Genomic DNA, 26,549 nt, shown 5'->3' on the forward strand with positions numbered 1-26,549 from the left:
AGACCTAAGAAATGTCATTCTTTTTCATTTGTAGCTAAGGAGACTGAGACCCTGATAGTTATTCTAAGAGAGGTGGTATGATATGAAAAGAAGAGGAACTTTTTGTTAAAATTCTGACTTCCCTGTTTACCAACTGTGTAATTCTAGTACCTCTCCTAGTACACACCCAAGATCTTTGTACTCTTGGGTGAATTGCTTAACATCCATGAGTTTCTGATAAAATTTAGTTCTAAGATATAGTTAGTGCTGTTTGAAGTTTTTAATAATTTGCTGTATTTGTTTTTCTTTTGTTAAACTTTAGCAAGCCTGATTATTTCATTAATCTGTAAAATCTCATTTGGTTTTATTGATTTGATTTTTCCTTGTTCTGTTTCATTAATTTCTGTCCTATATTCTTCCACTTTCTTGAGCTTTTAAAAGTTATTGTATTGAATGTTTGTTTCATTAATTTCTAATACATAAATCTAAAACTACATTTTCATGTGTAGTATTTTAACTATACTTTAAATTTTTACTTGCCATATTTTCATTCGTACCCAACTATTTTGTGATTTATATCTTGACTTTTCTCTGACTTAGTGACTTGTAAGTTTTCAAACATACAGATTTGGGAGGATACTCTCCCCATCATGGAATTGTTAGATAGAATATAGACAAATACCTGGCAAATAGTTGGTATTCAACAAATGTTTTTCCTTTTCTTTAAAGAAATAAACTTTGACTTTTGAAATTAGAACAGGAAACATAACATTGGAATCAGTTCAGTTCAGTTCAGTCACTCAGTCGTGTCTGACTGTTTGAGACCCCATGAATTGCAGTATGCCAGGCCTCCCTGTCCATCACCAACTCCCAGAGTTCACTGAAACTCAGGTCCATCGAGTCGGTGATGCCATCCAGCCATCTCATCCTCTGTCGTCCCCTTCTCCTCCTGCCCTCAATCCCTCCCAGCATCCGAGTCTTTTCCAATGAGTCAACTCTTCGCATGAGGTGGCCAAAGTACTGGAGTTTCAGCTTTAGCATCATTCCTTCCAAAGAACACCCAGGACTGATCTCCTCTGGAATGGACTGGTTGGATCTCCTTGCAGTCCAAGGGACTCTCAAGAGTCTTCTCCAACACCACAGTTCAAAAGCATCAATTCTTCGGTGCTCAGCTTTCTTCAGAGTCCAACTCTCACATCCATACATGACTACTGGAAAAACCATAGCCTTGACTAGACGGACCTTTGTTGGCAAAGTAATGTCTCTGCTTTTGAATATGCTATCTAGGTTGGTCATAACTTTCCTTCCAAGGAGTAAGCTTCTTTTTATTTCATGGCTGCAGTCACCATCTGCAGTGATTTTGGAGCCCAAAAAATAAAGTCTGACACTGTTTCCACTGTTTCTCCATCTATTTGCCATGAAGTGATGGGACCGGATGCCATGATCTTTGTTTTCTGAATGTTGAGCTTTAAGCCAACTTTTTCACTCTCTTCTTTCACTTTCATCAAGACGCTTTTTAGTTCCTCTTCACTTTCTGCCATAAATGACTTTAGTTCTATAATATAGCCAAATAAGGAAATGAACTGTTAAGAGCAAAGACGGGTGATGGGAAGAGGGTAAAATTGGAAGGAGGAGAAGAGGAAAGAAAATTAAGGGAAGATATAGTAATATCAGGTTGGATTAATTCTAGCTTTTCTGAGGTCATATTCTACTGATCACTTAGGTCTGTGGCCTTTACAGTATTAATTATTTTTATTATGTTTCTTATACCTATAATAGAAGTGTCCATAGATGACCTTTTTTGGTATGTCAGTGTACAGGTTGTAAAACTATATGGCAGAAGTTCTTGTGTTTTCATTAAAAACTTAAAGGAGTTTGGGAACCCCAAGAAGTTAAAGAGTTGCTACTTTAGAGACCTCACTATGTGGGATAAATTGAGAAACCTACCGGGAAAGAATTCTGTTTTTTCCTGTTCTAACAGTAGTGATTATTACCCTCTTGAGAGATAGTGAGTGTTCCTGATAATTCCTTAGGCTAGAAGTAGATGGTCAGGCGGTGTACTAAGAACGGAATTTAGCTTTTAGTGAAGTGAAATTTAAAACTATATGGTATTTTATAAGCACAAATATTGTACGGCTTGGAATGAATTACCAAAACTTAAATGTCTTTGAGTAGTAGTATTTTTATACAGCTAAGCTGAGTGTTCATGGCCTCCACTAAGGGTAGGAATAATTCTGGAAGTAATAAGCAGTTGGCTGTTGTTGTTCAGTCGCTCAGTTGAGTCCGACTCTTTGTGACTCCATGGACCGCAGCACACCAGGCTTCCCTGCCCTTCACTATCTTCCGGAGTTTGCTCAAACTCATGTCCATTGAATTGGTGATGCCACAGTTGGTAGCTGCCGTGAAGGTGGAGTGCTATAAAGGCAGACTTTGGGCATCCAGAGACAAGAAGGCACTCTGCTGGCTTAGAGATTAAGGACCTTCTTACTCCAGGACAGAAAAGTGGGAAGATTGGAGGTTGGTGAAGGAGGTAGGAGAGTACCCCCACATTACTTGACTGGCCCTCTTTCTTCCCCATTTAAGAAGGCTAGTTGCCTGGAGAGAGAAACCAATTCAGGGTTCTAAAATTTGAGGAATGCAACAGGGATAGGTTCTTTAAAGGAAGCAAGCCAAGAGTATTCTTGTGGGGGAATTTTATTCTGACCATTAGCTCACAGTTAAATCTGTGTTTACTCAAGTACTTCATAATTGTTTGCTTTTAAGTTAGGGAATCAAAATTAGGTTTGCTGTGTATTAAGTCTATGTATTTGTTGGCTCTCAACATCAGTTTATCTTTAACCCCCTAAATCTGCATTATCCATTATGAAAGCCTCTAATTATATGTAGCTGTTTAGGATGAAGTTCAGTTCAGTTCAGTCACTCAGTTGTGTCCGACTCTTTGTGACCCCACAGACTGCAGCACGCCAGGCCTGTCTATCACCAACTCCCAGAGTTTACTCAAATTCTTGTCCATTGAGTCGGAGATGCCATCAACCATCTCATCCTCTGTTGTCCCCTTCTCCTCCCACCTTCAATCTTTGCCAGCTTCAGGGTCTTTTCAGATGAGTCAGTTCTTCGCATCAGGTGGCCAAAGTATTGGAGTTTCAACTTCAACATCAGTCCTTCCAATGAACTCTCAAGACTGATTTCCTTTAGGATGGACTGGTTGAATCTCCTTGCTGTCCAAGGGACTCTCAAGAGTCTTCTCCAACACCACAGTTCAAAAGCATCAATTTTTCAGTGCTCAGCTTTCTTTATAGTCCAACTCTCACATCCATACATGACCACTGGAAAAACCATAGCCTTGCCTAGATGGACCTTTGCTGGCAAAGTAATGTCTCTGCTTTTTAATATGCTGTCTAGGTTGGTCATTAAAATAAAATTAAAAATCAGTCCTTCATTCTCACCAGCCACAGAGCAAGTGCTTATTAGCCATGCGTGAGTAGGAGCAACTGTATTGGACAGTACATTATATTGGGTTTTCGTCACCACAGAAAATTGTGTTGAACTTTACCCTAAATGAAATTGTTTCTTCTCTCCTCCATCAGACTAATGGTTTTTATTAAAAGTTAATCAATTTTGAGCTTTTCTAAAAATATAAAACTTGAAAGACCCACTAAAGTAATATTCCTTTGCATATTTCATAATTTAAAAGATCAGATCAGATCAGTCGCTCAGTCCTGTCCAACTCTTTGCAACCCCATGAATCACAGCACGCCAGGCCTCCCTGTCCATCACCAACTCCCGGAGTTCACTCAGACTCACGTCCATCGAGTCAGTGATGCCATCCAGCCATCTCATTCTCTGTTGTCCCCTTCTCCTCTTGCCCCCAATCCCTCCCAGCATCAGAGTCTTTTCCAATGAGTCAACTCTTCCCATGAGGTGGCCAAAGTACTGGAGTTTCAGCTTTAGCATCATTCCTTCCAAAGAAATCCCAGGGCTGATCTCCTTCAGAATGGACTGACTGGATCTCCTTGCAGTCCAAGGGACTCTCAAGAGTCTTCTCCAACACCACAGTTCAAAAGCATCAATTCTTTGACACTCAGCCTTCTTCACAGTCCAACTCTCACATCCATACATGACCGCAGGAAAAACCAGAGCCTTGACTAGACGGACCTTTGTTGGCAAAGTGATGTCTCTGCTTTTGAATATGCTATCTAGGTTGGTCATAACTTTCCTTCCAAGGAGTAAGCGTCTTTTAATTTCATGGCTGCAATCACCATCTGCAGTGATTTTTGGAGGCCAGAAAAATAAAGACTGACACTGTTTCCACTGTTTCCCCATCTATTTCCCATGAAGTGATGGGACTGGATACCATGATCTTTGTTTTCTGAATGTTGAGCTTTAAGCCAACTTTTTCACTCTCCACTTTCACTTTCATCAAGAGGCTTTTGAGTTCCTCTTCACTTTCTGCCATAAGGGTGGTGTCATCTGCATATCTGAGGTTATTGATATTTCTCCCGGCAATCTTGATTCCAGCTTGTGTTTCTTCCAGTCCAGCGTTTCTCATGATGTACTCTGCATATAAGTTAAATAAACAGGGTGACAATATACAGCCCTGACGTACTCCTTTTCCTATTTGGACCCAGTCTGTTGTTTCACGTCCAGTTCTAACAGTTGCTTCCTGACCTGCATGTAGGTTTCTCAAGAGGCAGGTCAGGTGGTCTGGTATTCCCATCTCTTTCAGAATTTTCCACAGTTTATTGTGATCCACACAGTCAAAGGCTTTGGCATAGTCAATAAAGCAGAAATAGATGTTTTTCTGGAACTCTCTTTTTCCATGATCCAGCGGATGTTGGCAATTTGATCTTTGGTTCCTCTGCCTTCTCTAAAACCAGCTTGAACATCAGGAAGTTCACCTGCCTTCTCTAAAACCAGCTTGAACATCAGGAAGTTCACGTTCTCATATTGCTGAAGCCTGGCTTGGAGAATTTTGAGCATTACTTTACTAGCGTGTGAGATGAGTGCATTTGTGCTGTAGTTTGAGCATTCTTTGGCATTGCCTTTCTTTGGGATTGGAATGAAAACTGACCTTGATAGTTCCACCCTTTTAGAATGATCTGAGTGCTGTTATTTTATACAATTTTTCAAGCAAGTGAAGTCGCTCAGTCGTGTCCAACTCTTTGCGACCCCATGGACTGTAGCCTACCAGGCTCCTCTGTCCATGGGATTCTCCAGGCAAGGGTACTGGAGTGGGTTGCCATTTCCTTCTCCAGGGGATCTTCCTGACTCAGGGAAACCCGGTCTCCTGCATTGCAGGCAGACGCTTTACTGTCTGAGCCACCAGGGAAACCAATTTTTCAAGAAGTGGTGACGAAAGTATATTTCTTATGGGTTGTATTTGAATGCCTCTCCTAAACTGATGACCCTCTAGATTATTTCTGCTGCCTATAAGATAAGAATGTTTCAGTTCAGTTCAGTTGCTCAGTCGTGTCCGACTCTTTGCGACCCCATGAATCACAGCACGCCAGGCCTCCCTGTCCATCACCAACTCCCGGAGTTCACTCAGACTCACATTCATCGAGTCAGTGATGCCATCCAGCCATCTCATCCTCTGTCGTCCCCTTCTTCTCCTGTCCCCAATCCCTCCCAGCATCAGAGTCTTTTCCAATGAGTCAACTCTGCATGAGGTGGCCAAAGTACTGGAGTTTCAGCTTCAGCATCATTCCTTCCAAAGAAATCCCAGGGCTGATCTCCTTCAGAATGGACTGGTTGGATCTCCTTGCAGTCCAAGGGACTCTCAAGAGTCTTCTCCAACACCACAGTTCAAAAGCATCAATTCTTAGGCGCTCAGCCTTCTTCACAGTCCAACTCTCACATCCATACATGACCGCAGGAAAAACCAGAGCCTTGACTAGACGGACCTTTGTTGGCAAAGTGATGTCTCTGCTTTTGAATATGCTATCTAGGTTGGTCATAACTTTCCTTCCAAGGAGTAAGCGTCTTTTAATTTCATGGCTGCAATCACCATCTGCAGTGATTTTTGGAGCCCAGAAAAATAAAGTCTGACACTGTTTCCACTGTTTCCCCATCTATTTCCCATGAAGTGATGGGACTGGATGCCATGATATTCATTTTCTGAATGTTGAACTTTAAGCCAACTTTTTCACTCTCAAAAACAAACTTCTGATGTCACAGACTTTGGAAATTTGTTTTGTACACTTTTTAGGCGATATTAAACTTACAGCTATTATGATTTACCTACTTCACATGTGGTAAATTGTCATAGCTCTCAAAAGTTGCAAGATAGGAAAACCCCCAGAAGTACTAATTTCACAGTAGGGCTACTTTTCTGAGAACCTGTCAATCAGGCATAAAAGCCAAAGGATAATTTCTGTTACTGTTACTTTATTTTTTGTGTTTAACAGACTAGAAAAATAGGCTTTTTTCTTTGCCCCGGTTTCAAACAATCTCTATACCATAGATAGGACTTTTTCAGTTAAGTTGCATGTATAGAAATTTTAGGAAGCACAATGAAAAAGGTTGTGGATTAAGCATTTTTTAAAGTTCAAAATCAATGATCATGATCTTTTGTTTTATTATGAAATATTCAAATAGGGAAGCACATATAGTAGGAAATGAGATTTCTACCTAATTTGTATTAATACCATCTGGAGATAACTACTGAAAAGTTGGTTGTATATTCTTCTAGGCTTTCCAATGTATATTTTAACATAAATGCAAGTAATTTGTTTTATATAAATGAAATTACACTAAATACAATGTTTTTAGAGATTTTGCCTACTAAACAGTGTATGTACATACACATATATTTCTGTGTATATGATTCATACTCATGCTACTGATTGGGTTTAAAAATTTTTCCAGATTGTATAGTAGGACATCTGAAGTATAACTATGCTTTGTGTAAAGATAATATACAATTGTAGTGTATGTGCAGCTGCTTTAGCATGATAGTGATCTATGATATGTGCTCAATACATGTTAGTTTCCATTCAGGTTTATAAATTACTACAAGACTAGCAGGGTTGCTATTTAAGAGTCTTGTAAGCTAGGCTGCCCCAATTATTTTAGGTGCTTCTGTAAGAGCAAAGATTTACTGGTGGTTAAGAGACTACATTATGATTTATCCTGTAGTATTCACTGTAAAGTTGTACAGTATGTGACAACATTTTGCATGGGAGTCTTGGAATGAAGTCCTTTGCTAACTGTGAAGGTGTACAGAATGGGTGCTGAGGTTGGGAACTGAGCACTTCTGTTATGGAGTAGCATATGTTACTGTGTGCTTTGTGATGAAATTTCAGGTCTGATAGTTTCTAGAGGTTCTAGAGAAGAGATTAGGAAAAGATGGATGTAGAGCTGATTGTTAATTTTTTGTAAAGTCCTATTTTGAAGTATTATTGGTTTTTACTCGTGGTTTCATTTGGAAATCTGATCCTTCTGCTTTCCTGCAGGGAATTTATAGACATCAGTTTTGGGTAGATCAGTAAAGGGGATTGAACTGGGGCCCCAACTCCTTTTTTCATTGAGAAAAGAGTAAGGGGTGCTGTTGATAGAAATGCTTCTGCAGTAGCCATGTCTGAAGCTTTGCTTGGAGATAACACTTGACTATACAGAAATTGCCTCCAAGATTCCAGGAGTTCCTGAATCATAAATTCCTTATATAGTTAACATGGGTATATCAGTCTGTTTTATCTTTGCTAGCACTTTGTGTTCCCAGTGGAAAACAAGTTTGAGAAATAATTGTTAGACTATAGAATTAGAAGTGCTTCCCTAGCATGTTCTTGGACTTACGATTGTTATCCAATTTTGTTTCTTTGCTTTTTGTTCTTTTCTTGGTTTGTTTGTTTTAACTTGGGTCTTGTGGAGAGAAAAATAACTTAAAACTTTTCAAGACCTGAGTTTATAATTATACAGAATTATTATTATGTGCCTCAGAGGCTTTTGCTTGCTTGTTTATTCATTCAGTGTACATTCCTTGAAGCGCTTACTATAAGCGGGATTGTGGAGGGAAGGCTATGAGATAGTAATCTACTCAGGGTAAAGGAAAACTGAAAACTGTATTCTGTAGAGAGTCCAAAGGCTGAAGATAGGGGCGTGTGTATATGTATTTAAGAGACAGAGACTCATATCCATGTATACAGAATACACATCCATGTATACACAGAGACACAGTCCATATAGTTCTGTAGGAAAAAATCTCCTAAACATTTTTAGAACTGTCTGTTCTTCTGTTCCCACTGTTATTTGTTTATTTCAGCCCTCAACATGTTATATACACTGTATTTCTTGCCTGTGGACTTTCCTTCTATTCTAAATCCACACTTCTTTTTCCTTTATACAATTTTTATGAGTCTTTTCCCCCATTAAGGCACAGATTGGGCTGGGTGTTTCCTGTCACCCACAGAATAAAGTCCAAACTTCTTAATACATAGTCTCAATATAGATTCTGTGAATAGTCCTTTTATTAAAACCTCTCCTGAGTTATCTACTTTTACTCTGTATTCCATGCTTAAGACCCTGACTGGTCTTATCATCTGCCTTTCAGTTCTAGATAGCTTCTTTTTCCTTGTGTGGATCTGCTCTCATCATTGTCTACCTTGTCCTCAGTACTTGGAGACTCACTTTGCCCTCTGGCTTCTAGATGGGTTTGATGCGTGGGAAGCACTGGAAGAAGAGAGGGGTGTGTTTTTTCTCCTGGCATTCTCTTGCCAAATCCTGTCATGTTGGCCCTCCCAGAGGTCATAGCTTTCTGAACCTTTTAGGCCTATGAGTGGTTGCCCCTTCAGGAGGTTGTGTTAATATGATCGCTTATCTTTACCCACACCCTCCATACCTTGTATATAGTCCCTTATTAAGCTCTTCTTAAGTTCCTCAGTTTACTGCTGGGATCTTGACTGCTGCATTGTCACAGTCATCTAAGCTTTAGTTCTGTTTGCAGTTACAGCTGTGTTATTTTCCAGTAGCACTTCTCTCTCTCTTACTAAAAATTTTTCGGTGAGGTCTTTTTCATTCCTTCTCTTTTTTAATTTTTATGTTTTCTTTTTTTTTAACTGGATTAAAAAGAAGGTTTTCTTCCCTGCACATGGCATGTGGGCCCTTATTAGTTCCCCAGCCAGGGATCAAACCCACGCCTCAAGTGTAGTCTTAATCTCTGAACCATCAGGGAAGTTCCTCCTTGCCTTTTTTAGTCTTTTTTTTTTTTTTTTCCTTTCCTGGCACCATGACTGTCATGTAACAGGAATTGAAATGTCTGAGTGAATAAAGTGAGATCTTCAAGAGGATGGACATTTGAATGTGCCTGTGGTATAGCATAATTTATTTAGATGTCTGAAACTGAGAAAATGGGTGAAGGTAGTGGGTACTGAAGTCAGTATAGTTACTTTAATAACATCTAGATTTATATTTCATTCTTTTAAAAAAGTTAACTTAAAACTTGTTTTTCTTTACATTTGCTTCAACATACTAGAAATTAACTATAATTCTCTTTAAAATGCATTTTAGATTTATTCCATTGGATTTTTTTGTAACAACATGTCTTTAAGAAAATAGGTACTGTATATAAAATGGGAGCTATTTCAGTTATTACTTAATTGCAGGAGAATGTAGGTATTCATTTATTTGTCTTCCTCAGTATAGCTTAGAAGAGATGCACTAACAGCAGACATACAGTGGCTAACAAATGTGTTTATTAGCAGGATTGAGATTTTAAAAGTGACTTCTCTTAAGAGAATTTTAATTAAGAAAAAAATATTCTAGAGTTATGATTAGGGTCAAAAAATGTTTCTATAGCCTTTATATATTAAGGAAGGAGTATATGTCCTCTGAACGAGTTTATTTTGAAAAGAATCTTCTTATAACACTAACTTTGATACAGAACTCTATTACTACCCTAAAAAATTACCATTGAAATTAATTTCTATATAGATAGAAATATTTCATTGCTTTTTAGAGTTGAGTACTCTAGGGGGATGGCTATCCTGTGTATATGTGTGTGTCTTAGTCTGCTTGGGCTGCCATAACAAAACACGATACACTCAGTGGCTTAACAACAGAAAACTTTCTTCTCAGAGTTCTAAAGGCTGGGATCCTGAGATCAGGGTGCAAGCATGGTCAGGGCTCTCTCTTCCTGGCTTGCAGACGGCCACTTTTTTGTATCCTCATACGGCCTTTCTTTAGATGTGTGCATGTGGAAAGAGATCTCTCTCTTCCTTTTTTTATAAGGCCACCAATCTTATTGGATTAGGACCCTACCATTATAACCTCATTTAACTAAATTACCTCCTAAAAGTCCTATCTCCAATTATAGCAAAATTCGAGGTTAGAACTTCTACATAAGAATTTGGCAGGGGGCAGAAGCACTTTAGTCCATTGGAGTATGCATGCATATGTGTGTTTATGTATATAAATCATATGAGCAGTAGAGGAAATCATTGTGATATGTTTAAACTTGAAGAAAGAGATTCGTACTTAGACAATGCCAACTCAATATTGAAACTCATTATTGAATTTTCTTCATAAAGATATTGTTGTGTTAATGGAGGTGGTATAAGATACTCTCACAGAGTTAAATATGACAATCTTCTTCCTCAGACCTCATTGTCTTGACTCAGTTCTCATCCTCGATGTCTTAGCTTAAAAATCCTACATTTACATAGATATAGACTTGATACTCTAAGCTACTTTCATTGGCTTTTGTATAACAACATTGTCTGACTTCTCTTTTCATTCTTGTGCTTAAAGAATGGCCAATATATTCTGCTGAACGAGACAGACAACAGCCCCTGCCATCTAGAGTGTGTAATCATCTTTTCTTCCTCTCTCTCCTGCAGTCTCTTTTCATGATTTCACTATGAATATTAGTCCCTACCTGATTTTTTTTTTTTTTTTTAATCTTTGTTGGTCTTGACTTTAGGCTTTCTGAGAGCTGTTTCATTCTCCTGGCTTAAGTTACCAACAGTTTGCTAACAATTTGCAAATCTCTCTCTACTTCTGATCTTCATCCTGCATTATGTTCCTGTAGCCATTCAGTAAATTTTTATTAAAATCCATCTGTATGCCTGGTCAGGGGATACAAGAGTGATATAGTCTTTGCCCTCAAGTTGTTGACAGAATGCAAAAAGTAATTTAAACTGCTATGTAATGTATGTGTGTCCAGGGTGCCATGGGACCGATAAGTAGGGAGTGCCTGGCTTGGACTTGAAACTAGAGGACAGATATCCCCACCAGAAGGTTGAACATATACGTAGGTACCTAAAGTTTTGAAAACATAGTATGTTCCGTCAACAACAAATGGTTCAGTTGATCAGAGCCTTAAGGGCTAGATGAGGCTGAGCATTTAAGAAGGTGCCTTTGTCACCTCAAAGGCAATATTTTCAGTACTCAACTAATTTTCTTTCATCATAAACCAGCTCCCCATCCCAACTTCACATTTTTGTCAATGGGGCCGTCATTCTCCTTACTTCTGAAGCCTGAAGTATCATCTTCAGGTCTGCCTCAACAATTGTGATGAGTCCTCAAGTCAAGTCATTTCGATATTCAAAATACCCTTCCATGCATCTTTTTCTATTTTCACTGTCAGCACACTGCTTATCATTTAATTAGTAGATTATTTCAAAGCTGTATTAATGCTCCCTTTTCTAATTTTTTAAGTTAATTTTTAAAACCTCTTATTTTACCCTGTTACTAACCCTGTACAAAAGAGGACAGTGATATTTTATTTCCTACAGGACAAATCCTTTTTTAGGCCAGTATTTTAAAAACATGATTCTTTTTTTAAACCCCCAAATCTCAACCTGTCTTCCTCCCATGAAAAACCACACAGTTGCAGAATTATGAGTAATCTGCATAAACGAAGATTTTGTTTCATTAGCATTGAGATTTTATTATGAACACAGCATATATTTTATATTGAACAAACTTTTTCAAAGGATAGTTCCCCTTCACTTAAGTCATCTTCCTTGTCAGAATTCTGTTAATTTAGCCCATCACTGGCCTCCATGGGAGGCACTATATATATACTGACTCTAGGAACAGACAGCCTGTGCTGTAATCTTGGTTCTGATACTTACTAGTTCCAGCAAGTTCCCCCATTTCTTAAAACCTCATAATAATTTTATGTGAAAAAGGGGGAAGTGAAATTATCTTTAAGATTAATCAAGTTAATCTTTAGAGCCTAGCGCCTGGCATGTGTGAGCACGCAGTACACATTTGTTATAAAATGTTATGTACCTTGAGAACTTCTCTCTGGTTCTCTGTGCTCTTGTTGGTGTGATGTCATGCTGCCCTTGCATCCCTCTACTACTAAGTGCTTTCCTGAGTCCCTTCCTGTTGCCTGTGATTTATGTGCGGTTTTAAGTTCAACTTAGTTGCCTGTTCTTTAATAGTCTTTTCTGACTACTCCAGTTCACGTTGACCTCTGAATTCCTATAGGGCCTTTTATACCACTTTAGAAATTAATTTTTTTTTTTTTAGTTTTTTTTTTAAATTTTATTTTATTTTTAAACTTTACATAACTGTATTAGTTTTGCCAAATATCAAAATTAATTTTTTTTATGGTATTCCTTTTAAAATTTACATACAGTAAAATTTACTTTTTTGGGTATAGTTCTATGAGTGTTGACAGATGTTTAGAGTTGTGGAATTACCATCACAATCAAGATATAAAACAATTTAATCATCCCTCAAAAATCTGTCTTAGTGTTATTAGTTTCAAAACTATTTCTTGAGTATGCATTCTGTTTCCACATGTACAATTTAGGTTCTTGAACTGATTGCCTGTTTCACACTATTGTTTCCTCTATTATGGCATAGCCTTGTGTCAAGGATATAGTAAATAGATGCTTAAATGTTTAAATTGTATAAAACAAAGCCTAAAAGTGTGATAAATTTAAACATGCTAAGAAGCTACTAACTTTATTTAACTTCTCTTTGGTCTTTCATTTTATTTGGGTGAAAATTTTCAAATGAACATTATTCCTATATAGCTTGTTAAAGTGATTTTGGAGTCTGGCCAGGGCTAATAAAAACCATCTTTAATTTGTTTTTGGAAAATAAAAGGCTTGTTTCTGTCCTTACAGTTTCTATTTTTTCTAATGCTGTTAATTTAAATTTTAATATGAAACAAAATTTTGTATCTTTTCTGTCTTCCCTGGGGGTTTCTTTTATTGACTGTCCCTAAAATCAGAGGTCAACGCAAATAAGAGAATTTAAACTTGATAAAGGTGAGGCTGATATGGACAAGCTAATGCTGCATGGTTGCCTCCTTCCTGAGTCTTCGATATAATGGAATAGTGATCCTTTTTCGGAAATGGCAAAATATAGTTCAAATTTGCATCCCATTCAGTAGACTTTACTTCCTAATGAAGTGAATTGAATTTAACCACGTGTATCTTTTTTTCCCTTCCCTAACAGCTTCCATGCCTATGGCTGTTCTAAATTTGGGCCAAATAGATCCATTTCAGAGAGGCTTTTTCTGTAAAGACAACAGCATCCAGTATCCGTACCATGACGGTACCATCACAACCACTGTCCTCAGCACAGTGGGACTTGGTTTACCCATTTCCTCTGTAAGTAAATTAATAAGTAGGTAGTGATGGGTTTGTTGTGCTGGAGACTGTATGAAGTGATAGAGTTGGGGTGGGGGTAAATCCATAGTATTGTCTTCGCCGGTGTTGATGTGGTGAGTGATTGCTTGAAGAATATACCCACTGCTTCAGTCCAGGGCAGTATTTCTCCAGTTAAAGAGAGATATTGCCCCAAACAACTCGATGCCATCATAAGGAATTATAGAATGATTATTTTAGAATGAAGAATTCATTTAAGTCATTTGAATCAACCCTTTTCAGTATACAAGTAAAGAAACTTAAACCCAGATACTTGCTCAAGCCCAGTAAGCTATTTTATGGCAGAGCTGAAACTAAGATTAAGTTTGTTTTATCATATTAAATGGAAATTGAGCCCATAAAAAAAGAGATTTATTTGTTAAATTTGAGAAAACAGCTCATCAGAAAGAATGTTAATACATGTGCAAAAGCAAGTCCTCAGAATATATCAAAACTATATCACTTTTTAAAGTTGTACTGTATTTTAGAAAGGTCATCAGTTTGTAAGTTAATATTGGGTTTCATTATGTTAGGCAACTGGAAACTTTGCTTCTAGGTTAAATTTCACAGACTAGCTTAAGATTGGCACTTGAGGTATTGTGCTTACTTTCTTTATCCTTGTCTCTGATTTCTGCACTTTACCGTATGTCTCTCTATGTGAGCTGGAATTAGATGAGAAGAAGCAAAGTAAAGGTTTACCTCCTTGAGTGTCTTGAACCATCCAGCAGAGATCATGCCATACTTCTCTTTTGATCACTGTCTCTTGTCACTTGCCTTCCCCAGGTAGTTGACTTAAATTTTTTTATTGTCTTAGCAGACTCTGAAGCCTTGTTTTTCCACAGTAGGACAGACTGGCTCCCCCCACCCCCTATTTTCAAAGAAATATTTTCCTCTTTTTGATATTCTAATTGCTTTCAGATTAATTTTTAAAAATCACTTTACTCTCTTTATTAATGTCTGAGGGAAAAGACAATTCAGGATAAGTTTGGGGGTTGAATTATTTTATCCTATATCTGTAAAATTTGAGATTTGGCAATGTTAGGAAGATGAAGGAGATCATTTACTATAGATATTTGAATTTTTCTCAAGTTCTTTGTTTTTGGCATATAGTTTGAAAAAATCATATTTCTTTAGGTGACTGTCCCAAAGGAGGTAGATTAGGCCCAATTTTTGCTTTTTTGAGTAGCTACTTAGATGGCAAAAAAAAAAAATTGCTATGAAGAAGAAAGAATGGATGGGTTAATGTGTGTTTTTTTTTTAATAAACTGTAAAAATAATATATAAGTAAAGTGTTGTATAAGGGCTTCCCTGGTGGCTCGGACGGTAAAACGTCTGCCTGCAATGTGGGAGACCCAGGTTTGATCTGAGTCAGGAAGATCCCCTGGAGAAGGAAATGGCAACAACCCACTCCAGTACTCTTGCCTGGAAAATTCCATGAATGGAGAAGCCTTGGTGGGCTACAGTCTTTGGGGTCTCAAGGAGTCAGACACGACTGAGCGACTTCACTTTCTGTCTTTCTTTCTTTAAAGTGCTGTATATGGCAAAAGTGACCGTAAGTGCCCTGTACTGTAGGAGGACAGTGGTGTTTTTTGGGTTTTATGGCATGGCAAGTCTCTTGTGCCACCTTTCCTGTACTAGTCCAAAACACTGGTATCAAAAGGGCCTATTGCCCACACTTGAAGAGTTCAGCTCCTTTGTTTCCATGTTGACATAAGTGTTGTGCTGCCTTTTCCCAGTTTACTGCCAGTCAGCACAAGGCAGTAAGCTTTGCTAGGGTAGGAATGGTCTGTTTTGCTCCATTTGTATCCTTAGTGCCAGGCACATTGCTTGGTATGTAATGGGTGTTTAATAAATACAGATAGAAATATTTAATTCCATTAAATGGGAAATGGAATAAGATTGTCAATTATGTTTAATAATAATTACTACCATGAAAATTCAGATTAACTCTTTGGAAATACATTGTGTCTTCAAGTCATGTCTTGGCATCAGATGCCTCATTAAAATAGCTTTTCAAAAGCTATTTTGAAAAGAATGGGATAGTATATACTGAATATGTAATCCTTATTAAAGGTATCTTAAAATATGGGGGAATGTCTATTAGAATGAAAGAAATACGGTGTTAAGGAGCTTCATTTCTTAGGTTGGAAAAAATTTTATTTCCTTGTTTATTTATTCCGATGTGGAACTGTACTTTTTCTTGCATTGTTATGAAAAGCTCTGCTTTAATCAGTTCATGTATTCCAGCACTCTTTCTGTATGTAACTGTCACAAAATGAAGTAGTATAAGATGCATCCCTAAGTAATTTGTTATAATCACAGACATTTTCTTCGTTTAAAACAACTTTTTATACTACCTTTGGAAGAGATAATGTGTAAATTTGACATATTAAGTATTTGTTGTATATCCATTTTACAGAACACTTAAAAATATTTTGATAAAATTTAATATATTGGATGAACCTAAAAGAGAAGTTATGTAAATATTGAATATATACTGCCAATAGTGAAAACTAAAGCTCAGTTAGTTTCACATTAGCCAAGCTTACCAAATTCCACTGCATTTCCAAATGCTATGGCTTTTAAAAGGATTCATAGGGGGAAATATATGCTCATGAAATTTTCTTTTTAAAACTAGTTTCTGGGAATGTTATGGAATACCTTTGCTAAGGTTAAGTGGTACAAGAACTGCTTCACTGAGTATAGCTTTATTAAATTAGTGGACATTATCTTCTGACTTTTCTACTGCATGTATCTTGACAAATCTGCAGAATTTGAATGGATTAAATATTACTCCTGGATGGGAATTCTGATTTTTGAGATCCTCTAAAATCTCTTTCTAGTGAATTATATGTGATAAGGAGATAATTGAAATGAAAATGTTCATTTTGCCTCCCACCAGGAATTAAGTCTTCTTTAGTTCAGTTCAGTCACTCAGTCATGTCCAACTCTTTGCAACCCCATGAACCGCAGCACGCCAGGCCTCCCTGTCCATCACCAACTCCCAGAATCCACCCAAACTCTAAACTTGCAGTCAGAGTTACACCTCTACTATTACTACTTTTTAAAGCAGAATTGACATAATTTTTAACTTTGTTAAATATTGAACTGGCAAAATGACCAAATATATTTTTGATGGATGCAATGAGATTAACATACAGTTACGTTAAAACATATGAAAAGGTCAAATTTATCTTTTTCATTAATTCCTTTTTTATAGCATAGGCCAAATATTTCTTTTTTTTAAAAAAATAAACCTTTCATCTCTGAATACATGAAAATACTAGTCTGATAATGTCTGTGTTTTTCTGTTGTGGACCAGTGAGTTTGAAAGTAGAGTATTCAGTATGACTTATTTTGGGCATGTCATCTGTCATACTTTAGGTAAAAGTGAAGACATTGTGTTGATATTTCATACATTAATTTTCCTCTTTCATAAATACTATTTTAAAAACTCTGGCTGGGAATGTTATATACTCTACCTTTTTAGGTTCTAATGAATTGGTTGAACTGATGACATTTTCTTGAAAATTTTTTGTAGTTAAAAGTGAATTTGCAGCTTGGATTTGTCAGTGAGTTTTTAGACAAAAGTATGGTCCATGAAAGAAATAATAAATTGTACTTAATTAAAATTAAAAAATTAAAATAAAAAAATTCTGCTCTGTATAAAGCTACACACTGGAAGAAAATGTTTTTAAAACATATATCTGATAATGGAAGTCTTAAAGCATAACAGAAACAAACAATCCAGTCAAAATGTGGGGAAAAGATCTCAGTAGACACCTTAATGCAGAAAATATAGAAATGGCCAAGAGGCATATAAAAAATGCCCCATATCCTATTTCTTTAAAGAGTTGTAAATTAAAACAACAGTGAGTTTCCTCTGCACATTTATTATAATGGCTAAAATCCAAAACAGTGACAACAGCAAATGCTGTAAGGATGTGGAGCAGCAGTTCTCAATCATTACTAGGGGAATGTAAAGCCATGTTGAAAGACAATTCTGCAGTTCTTTACAAAACTAAACATAGTCTTACTATAGAATTCAAGCTCCTGCATATTTACCCAGATGAGTTGAAAACTTATGTCTGTATAAAAGCCAGCACGTGATGTTTATAGTGGCTTTATTCATAATTGCCAAAGCCTGAAAGCAACTGAGATGTCCTTTAATAGGTGAATGGATAAACTCTGGTACCTCCATACAATGGAATATTACTCAGTGCTAAAAAGAAATCAGCTATCCAGCCATAAAAAGACATGGAAGAACCTTAAATACATATTGCTAAATGAAAGAAGCCAATCTGAAAAGGCTACCTAGTGTATGATAACAACCATATGACTTTCTGGAAAAGGCAAGACTATGGAGATAGTAAGATCAGTGGTTACTAGGAGTTGGTGGGACACAGGAAGAATGAACAGCTGGAGTACAGAGGATTTTTAGGGAAGGAAACTGTTCCATATATTGTAATGATGGATTACAATTACAATTACATATTTGTTATAACAAAAGCAGAGACATTACTTTGCCAACAAAGGTATGTCCAGTCAAGGCTATGGTTTTTCCAGCGGTCTTGTAAGGATGTGAAAGTTGTACTGTGAAGAAAGCTGAGCGCTGAAGAATTGATGCTTTTGAACTGTGGTGTTGGAGAAGACTCTTGCGAGTCCCCTGGACTACAAGGAGATCCAGCCAGTCCATTCTAAAGGAGATCGGTCCTGGGTGTTCTTTGGAAGGACTGATGCTGAAGCTGAAACTCCAGTACTTTGGCCACCTCGTGCAAAGAGTGGACTCATTGGAAAAGACTCTGATGCTGAGAGAGATTGGGGGCAGGAGGAGAAGGGGACGACAGAGGATGAGATGGCTGGATGGCATCACTGACTCGATGGACATGGGTTTGGGTGAAATCCCAGAGTTGGTGATAGACAGGGAGGCCTGGCGTGCTGCAATTCATGGAGTCGCAAAGAGTCGGACACGACTGAGCAACTGAACTGAACTGAACAGGACTGTACAATACAAAGAACAACCTTTAATTGTAAACTGTGCGGTTTATGTATCAATATTGGTTATCATTTATAACAAATATACCATACCAATAAAAATTGTTTGTAATAGAGGACACTAAGGGTGGTAGTTGTAGAGAGGGAGTATATTTTTTACTTTTGGCTCAGTTTTTAAAATAAACCTAAAATTACTTTAAGAAATAAAAGTATATTAATCTTAAAAATTTTGAAAAGAAAAAAATTATGTTCACAATGTTTGGTGAAATGTCAGTGCTCTTTGTCTAAATAATATAAGCAATTATCCTCAAAGTGAATAATTGATACATTGTTGCTAGGAATAAGATTATTTGATAAGATATAAAAAGTAAAATTTCAGGGCTTTGCTTCATATATTTCACCTGTTAACTCATTTTATGAAAGTGTTTGACAGTATCTGCTGCTGCTAAGTCGCTTCAGTCATGTCCGACTCTGTGTGACCCCATAGATGGCAGCCCACCAGGCTCCCCCGTCCCCGGGATTCTCCAGGCAAGAGTACTGGAGTGAGTTGCCATTTCCTTCTCCAATGCATGAAAGTGAAAGTGTAGTTGCTCAGTCATGTCTGACTCTTCGCAACCCCATGGACTGCAGCCTACCAGGCTCCTCTGTCCGTGGGATTTTCCAGGCAAGAGTACTGGAGTGGGGTGCCATTGCCTTCTCCGTGACAGTATCTAGTGAAGACTTAAATTTAGAAAACATGATAGTACTTATAAATTCAGTGTAAGTTTTCAGTTTTTATAATGAAAAAAGCAAACAGGCAACTGAAATCTTGTCACAGTCTTATAATTAAAAAAATATGTGTGGAATATCATTTAGTTCATTTTTTATAAAGGACCATTACCATTTCAAGTTTTCTTATGTAATAGACCTATATAATCCATTAACTTCTTTTGGCTCTCTGAAAAATAATAAGTTGAATTCATAAGCATCTTTTAACAGTGAAGATTTTGTCTAAATACAGGTTCACCATCCATTATCCAGAACTCTTAGTCAGAATTTTTTGAATTTTTGAAAGGTTATATGATTCACACACCTTATATAATGCCTTCAGCAGGGTTTAGAACAGTACCGTGTATCAAAGATGTTAATTTTTAAATAGTGAAGTAAGACTAGTCAAAATAAGTGGGGTAAATAAAGGCTAGGGCATTCATCTGTTCAGGTTAAGTTTTGCCATTAGGTAAGTTCAGGTTAGGTTTTGGTCCCAAAATGTCATAAAAGAACTAGGGTTTTGAGTGCTTTGGGTTTTAAAATAAGGGATTGCAGGCCTTTTAATGAAAGCTGATTTAAAACTGTTTATTACTTAGTCCTATTATCTGGTTACTTTAAACAAATATTTGAAAATCCTAAAATTTAGTTTTTGTTGAGAAGCAGGACTTATGGTTAAAAGTGTAGACTTAGAACTGTTTATGTGAAACTAAACTCATTTGTGATTGGAGTGCAGGGTTAGTGATGTAAGCCATAAAAAATAAATATGTCCAGTGCAGTACAGTGATTTTTTTTTTTACTACCTTATTCAATAATTGTGGCGTATGAACAAAAGTATTATCCTGTAAAGAACATCTTGGTGTTCCCTTGTAGTTACTAAGAGCTTATATTGCCTATCTGGCTTTCTGGAAAATAACTTAATATTTTATTGTAGCCAAATTATTGTGGGCTCCATCTTTAAATAAGAATTTTATAAAGCTCTCCACCACTTTTGTCAATTATCTTTACCCTTCCACATTTAGAGTGAGAATGAGGTAGCATTTTAAAAATGGCCATTTACTGTTTTATCATGAACCTGTGTTTCTAACATGACAAGAAGCAAAATGCTATTTAGTCGCAGAAAGAAAATCTTTTGTGTTCTTACATCTGTTTTTGGATTCTGAACGGTCAACACCAGTTCAAAGTGTGGGATTAAGGTAACCTACTTTCAGAAGGCAACTTGCAGTTGTTGCCTCTCTGGCACCAGGGAATGTAGCTGGTTGAGTGCTGTTAGTCGCTTAGTAGTGTCCAACTCTTTGCAACCCCAAGGACTGTAGCCCTCCAGGCTCCTCTGTCCATGGAATTCTCCAGGCAAGAATACTGGAGTGAGTTGCCATTCCCTTCTCCAGGGGATCTTCCTGACCCAGGGGTTGAACCCGGTGTCCTGTTTGTGCACAGATTCTTTACCATCTGAGCTTCCAGTGAGCAGCAGTGAGGAATCTTTTTTAATCAGACTTTCCAAAGGCTGTCTTGGCTTAGAGGGCTGGACCGGTATGAGAGGTGATTTAGTTTGGGATCTTATTAAATCTAGGGGAATATAAGCAGAGGTCAGTGGCAGGACATTAAGTGTGGGGTCTAATGATTCACTGATTTTCTCAATAAAGTATGTTGTGTTTTTGAAGCACATTTGCACCAATCATATATTTAGTTAAATAAGCATGTTTTCAATCAGATACATTCTTATACTTGAGTGTTAGTCTTCTGATATACCTAAAAGCATCCTCTTAGAAGCTGCAAAATTTGAGAGAAAAAATGAGATTTCTTTCAAATTAATTTCTCTGTAAGTTGGGGGAGTATGCCCTGGTATTATTTTGCAGCAGATTTCCTGTTTTCAATGTGGAGAGTAACTGTTCTGTGGGACCCAGAAAGAAATCATTGGACAGGGAGATGGAAGGAGCAACTATGAAGGTACCTATAAAATTTTGCTTGTTCTCTAAGATTATAATTGAGTACTCACTGGTTTAGAATTTTTGCATATGTGGTAATGGAAGGCTGTGTTTGTTCTGTCATTTATTGAGTGTCTTTTGTGTCTGAAGTACTAGTGTGTTATAGATTCTTTCCTCCTAACCACTCTCTGAGGTTGCTAGGTAATTCTTTTCTATAGTTACTAAGAGGCCAAGTTGGGATTTTAACTCCACCAAGTCTATTTACATTCTTTTTGACAGGCCCTCATTGTCTTCATTGTGGTGTGGGTCTGTTTTGCTTAAAGTAGGTAAATCTAGTGAATTCTTTTGTTTTGGTTTTTTTTTCATTGTTGTAAGTTACGAATGAGTAAAATTCCCATTTGAATGCAGAGTTCCAAAGAATAGCAAGGAGAAATAAGAAAGCCTTTCTTAGTGATCAGTGCAAAAAAAAGTAGAGGAAGATAATAGAATGGGAAAGACTAGAGATCTCTTTAAGAAAATTAGAGATACCAAGGGAACATATGCAAAGATGGGCACAATAAAGGACAGAAATGGTATGGACCTAACAGAAGCAGAAGATATTAAGAAGAGGTGGCAAGAATACACAGAACTTTAGTTAAAAAGATCTTCATGACAGAGATAACCACAATGGTGTGATCACTCACCCAGAGCCAGACATCCTGGAATGTGAAGTCAAGTGGGCCTTAGGAAGCATCACTATGAACAGAGCTAGTGGAGGTGATGGAATTCCAGTTGAGCTATTTCAAATCCTAAAAGATGATGCTGTGAAAGTGCTATACTCAATATGCCAGCAAATTTGGAAAACTTAGCAGTGGCCACAGGACTGGAAAAGGTCAGTTTTCATTCCAATCCCAAAGAAAGGCAATGCCAAAGAATGCTCAAACTACCTCACAATTACACTCATCTCACATGCTAGTAAAATAATGCTCAAAATTCTCCAAGCCAGGCTTCAACAGTATGTGAACTGTGAACTTCCAGATGTTCAAGCTGGATTTTGAAAATGCAGAGGAACCAGAAATCAAATTGCCAATATCCGTTGGATCATAGAAGAAGCAACAGAGTTCCAGAAAAACATCTATTTCTGCTTTATTGACTGTGCCAAAACCTTTGACTGTGTGGATGACAACATACTGTGGAAAATTCTGAAAGAGCTGGGAATACCAGACCACCTGACCTGCCTTCCTGAGAAATCCATATGCAGGTCAAGAAACAACAGTTAGAACTGGACGTGGAACAACAGACTGGTTCCAAATTGGGAAGGGAGTATGTCAAGGCTGTACTTTGTCACCCTGCTTGTTTAACTTGTATGCAGAGTATATCATGAGAAATGCTGGGCTGGAGGAAGCACAAGCTGGAATCAAGATTGCCAGGAGAAATATCAGTAGCCTTAGATATGCAGATAATACCACCCTTATGGCAGAAAGTAATGGCACCCCATTCCAGTACTCTTGCCTGGAAAATCCCATGGACGGAGGAGCCTGGTAGGCTGCAGTCCATGGGGTCGCTAAGAGTCGGACACGACTGAGTGACTTCACTTCCACGCATTGGAGAAGGAAATGGCAACCCACTCCAGTGTTCTTGCCTGGAGAATCCCAGGGACAGGGGAGCCTGGTAGACTGCCGTCTATGGGGTCACACAGAGTCGGACACGACTGAAGTGACTTAGCATAGCATAGCATAGCATGGCAGAAAGTGAAGAAGAACTAAAGAGCCTCTTGATGAAAGTGAAAGAGGAGAGTGAAAAAGTTGACTTAAAGCTCAACATTCAGAAAATGAAGATCATGGCATCTGGTCCATCACTTCATGGCAAATAGATGGGGAAACAATGGAAACGGTGAGAGACTTTCTTTTCTTGGGCTCCTAAATCACTGCAGATGGTAACTGACCTGCCTGCATCTTCACCGATAACTACTATTGTCAGTGTTTTTTTATTTTCACTATTCTAATAAGTGTGTGTTGACCTTATATCCTATGATCTTGCTATATACACTTATTAGTTCAAGGCATTTTGGGGATAGATTACTTGGGAGTTTCTGTACTCTCATGGTTTTAATTCTGCTTTAGTGGCTGCTTTTTCTCATTTTGCTTTGCAAGTTCCTTCTCTTCCTGACCTTGTAATTTTGGAGTGATGTGGGTATCAGTCCTTGGGTCCTCTTTTCTCCTCTGTACTCGTTCCTTTATAATCTCATTCAGTTTCATGGCTTTCATAACACCTCTGTGTTAAATTTATGGCTTCAGTCTGGACCTTCCCCCACAATGGACTTTACATCCAGCTGCCTCCCTGACATCTCTACTAATAGGCACCTCAAACTTGATGTATACAACTATGAACTCTTGGCTTTATTCTTTGCTCCCCCTCTTCAATCTCTAGTCCTTCTCATCTCGTTAATCCAGCTTTAAACTTTTCGTCTCCAAAATGGAGTATCATCATCATTTTGACTCTTCATTTCTTATACTCATATTCAACTCATCCATCAGCAAATGCAGCTGATGCTATAGTGACTATAGTGAAGTCGCTCAGTCATGTCCGACTCTTTGCAACCCCATGGACTGTAGCCTACCAGGCTCCTCTGTCCATGGGATTTTCCAGGCAATAGTCCTGGAGTGGATTGCCATTTCCTTCTCCAGGGGATCTTCCCAACCCAGGGATCGAACCCGGGTCTCCCGCATTGTAGACAGACACTTTACCGTCTGAACCACCAGGGAAGTCCAGCTGATGCTACTTTAAAAATAAATCCAGATTTGACCATGGTAAGAAAGACCTGTACCATTACCTATAAGTCCCTCCCCAACTCAAGCCTATATCTTGAACAGAGTAGTAGGAATTCAGTTAACTGTTAAATAATTGAATTGAATGATTGCTTCTTTATAGAGAAAATGCCAAAGATAGAGAAATCTCTTTGAGATCTTATTTTCTCTAGTTGAATTACAATGTCCCTTAATGTTGACAAAAATAACAGTTATTTTTACATCTTAAGTTTCTTACATTCTTAAGACTTTGGTTATGGATTGAGTTCCTTAACCTTTTGGTCTATATATTGAATTGTGGTCAAATGTAGTTAATATTAAACTGTTTCAGGGTTTTTCCTTTCAGATATGGTGATGTGTGCTTGTGTGCTAAGTCGCTTCAGTCATGTCTGACTCTTTGTGACCCTGTGGACTGTAGCCCGCCAGGCACCTCTGTCCATGGGATTCTCCAGGCAAGAGTACTGGAGTGGGTTGTCATGACCTCCTCCAGGGGATCTTTCCCACCCAGGAATCGAACCCAGGTCTCCTGCATTTCCTGCATTGCCAGGCAGATTCTTTGCCACTAGTGCCACCTGGGAAACCCAAGATATGGTGATAGAATTTACAAATAGAAAAAATGTTCTGGCTTCAGTTTATTTTAGTTATAATTTGTTAAGCAGGTTGAAAATAATTATCTTTCTGTTTTAAAAACCCTGCCTGTAGTAAAGATTAATATTAATGAAATACACTCATAAAAGCACTACATGTGATTTGAGTGTATGTTGTGTATACAGTAATGCTGTTAAGTGTTTACAACAAAAGAAATGCGTTTGTGCTGTGTGATATAAGAATGCAGTAGTCCAAATTTTCTTTCCTTTAACACTTATCTCAATTCTCCCTTTATGGCTCTTGTTTGTTTGGTGTAGTTCAGTAATTATTTTTGTTTCTGGTCCATTCCTTCTGTTTCCTGAACTGCATTTTATCATGTACCCTAGTGCACTTCAATCATGCATGAATGGGGCAGAGTAACTTCACAGGTTTTCTTGAATAGTCACCACAATTTCATTCTTTTAAATATAAGCAGAAAAAAAAAATAAGCCATTGGCATATTCTTTTTACTGTCTTATTAAATACGATTATTTTTTAGGTAGCCTCTAGTATCTTTTGACAACTTGCATTTTCAAAATTGACTTTTTTTCTACTTGGAATTTTCCCCATTGGTGAATAAACAAATGACCTAATAGAGAAGGTAGACTAAATACACAACCCCCCTCACATACCTGCTTAGCCTAGGGGAACAGTCACATGGGAAAGATAATCATAGACACATTATCCTACTGTTTGACTTGTACCTTTGGATTCTTTTAGTTTTTGGTCTCTCTCTATATCCTTCCATTCTTGTTCATGCATTAGGAATAGAATATGATCTGTCATATAGTTCACAAATGGCCATCGTCCATTGTGGTCTGTTTGAGGTCTTTTGGTCTCCTAGTAGGGTGTTTCCATCTTCCCAGGCTGTGGAGGTGTGGTACCAGACTTTGCAGCAAATCTGGAGGTGCCTAACATCTTTGTGTTAGGATTTCTCAGGCTGTTGCCTACTGCTGTTAGCTCTGAGGCAATGGAACCCTCAAATATTTGCTATTAATGACTCTGCAGCTGCATGCCACTCTCTCCTGGGCAACTGATAGGTTTTATGTATACATAATGGAATACTGTTCTGCAATAAAAAGGAACAAAATGCCAATCTGTGCTATACCATGGATGAAACTTAAAAATATTTCTGGAGGCATTTGTGTAGTTTTCAGTGGAAGAGTTCCCTTCACATGTAAAAAAGTTTTTAACCTTAGTTTCTCAGTTTTGCTAGACACTCTGTCCCAATCTTTTTAACACAGTTGTTAGCATTAATATTATGGTTTCAAGATCCTGATTATTTGTGCAAGAGGAAGTTGAAGAAGATGTTGTGTGACTGTGATCTCATGTTGTCTTTTCCTGTCTCTCGTAAAAGGATGGAGAAGTATTCTTGTGGTATTTAGTTTGAGGAAACAATGAGTTACATATCACCACCTCTCTTTTGAACCATTACAAATATTCACTTACAGAAGGTGGAAGGCTATATTTATTTGTGGGAGAGTGTGAGTTTACTTGGAATAGAATCTAATTCTTAAATGGGCTAGTATGATTAGCCACTTAGGCATATTAAAAAGCTGAATGTAGGAATGTAAAGTGGTACAGCAGTTTGGCAATTTCTTAAAAAGTTAGACATAAACTTAACCACATGACCCAGGCATTCCACTCCTGGGAGTCTACTCATTTGAAATGAAAATAATGTCCACACAAAGACGTGTACACGAATGTTTTTAGAGATACTAGTCATAATAGACAAAAACTGAAAACAACCCAAATATCCATTAACTGGTGACTGGATAAACCAAATGTAACGTATACATATAATACCATACTGTTTGGCAATAAAAAGAAACAAAATGCATGTTACGAGATGGATGAACCTCAAAAGTAAAGATCAAGGGCAGGATGAG

At 37.6% G+C, this 26,549-nt stretch overlaps 1 protein-coding gene across 2 annotated transcripts in view; it reads left to right on the forward strand.

The window, feature by feature from the left end:
* Nucleotides 1–26,549, forward strand: part of PLPP1 (phospholipid phosphatase 1) — a 106,077-nt gene that overhangs the window by 24,709 nt on the left and 54,819 nt on the right. The window contains exon 2 of one of the 2 annotated variants that reach the window (XM_006074157.4): nt 13,393–13,547. The exons of the other annotated variant lie outside the window; for it this stretch is intronic. Coding sequence (XP_006074219.1) covers nt 13,393–13,547 — 155 coding nt within the window. The remainder of the gene's footprint in view (nt 1–13,392; nt 13,548–26,549) is intronic. 2 annotated transcript variants of the gene reach the window in all.

This window comes from Bubalus bubalis, chromosome 19 (assembly GCF_019923935.1).
Source record: "Bubalus bubalis isolate 160015118507 breed Murrah chromosome 19, NDDB_SH_1, whole genome shotgun sequence".
NCBI classification, from domain to species: Eukaryota; Metazoa; Chordata; class Mammalia; order Artiodactyla; family Bovidae; genus Bubalus; species Bubalus bubalis.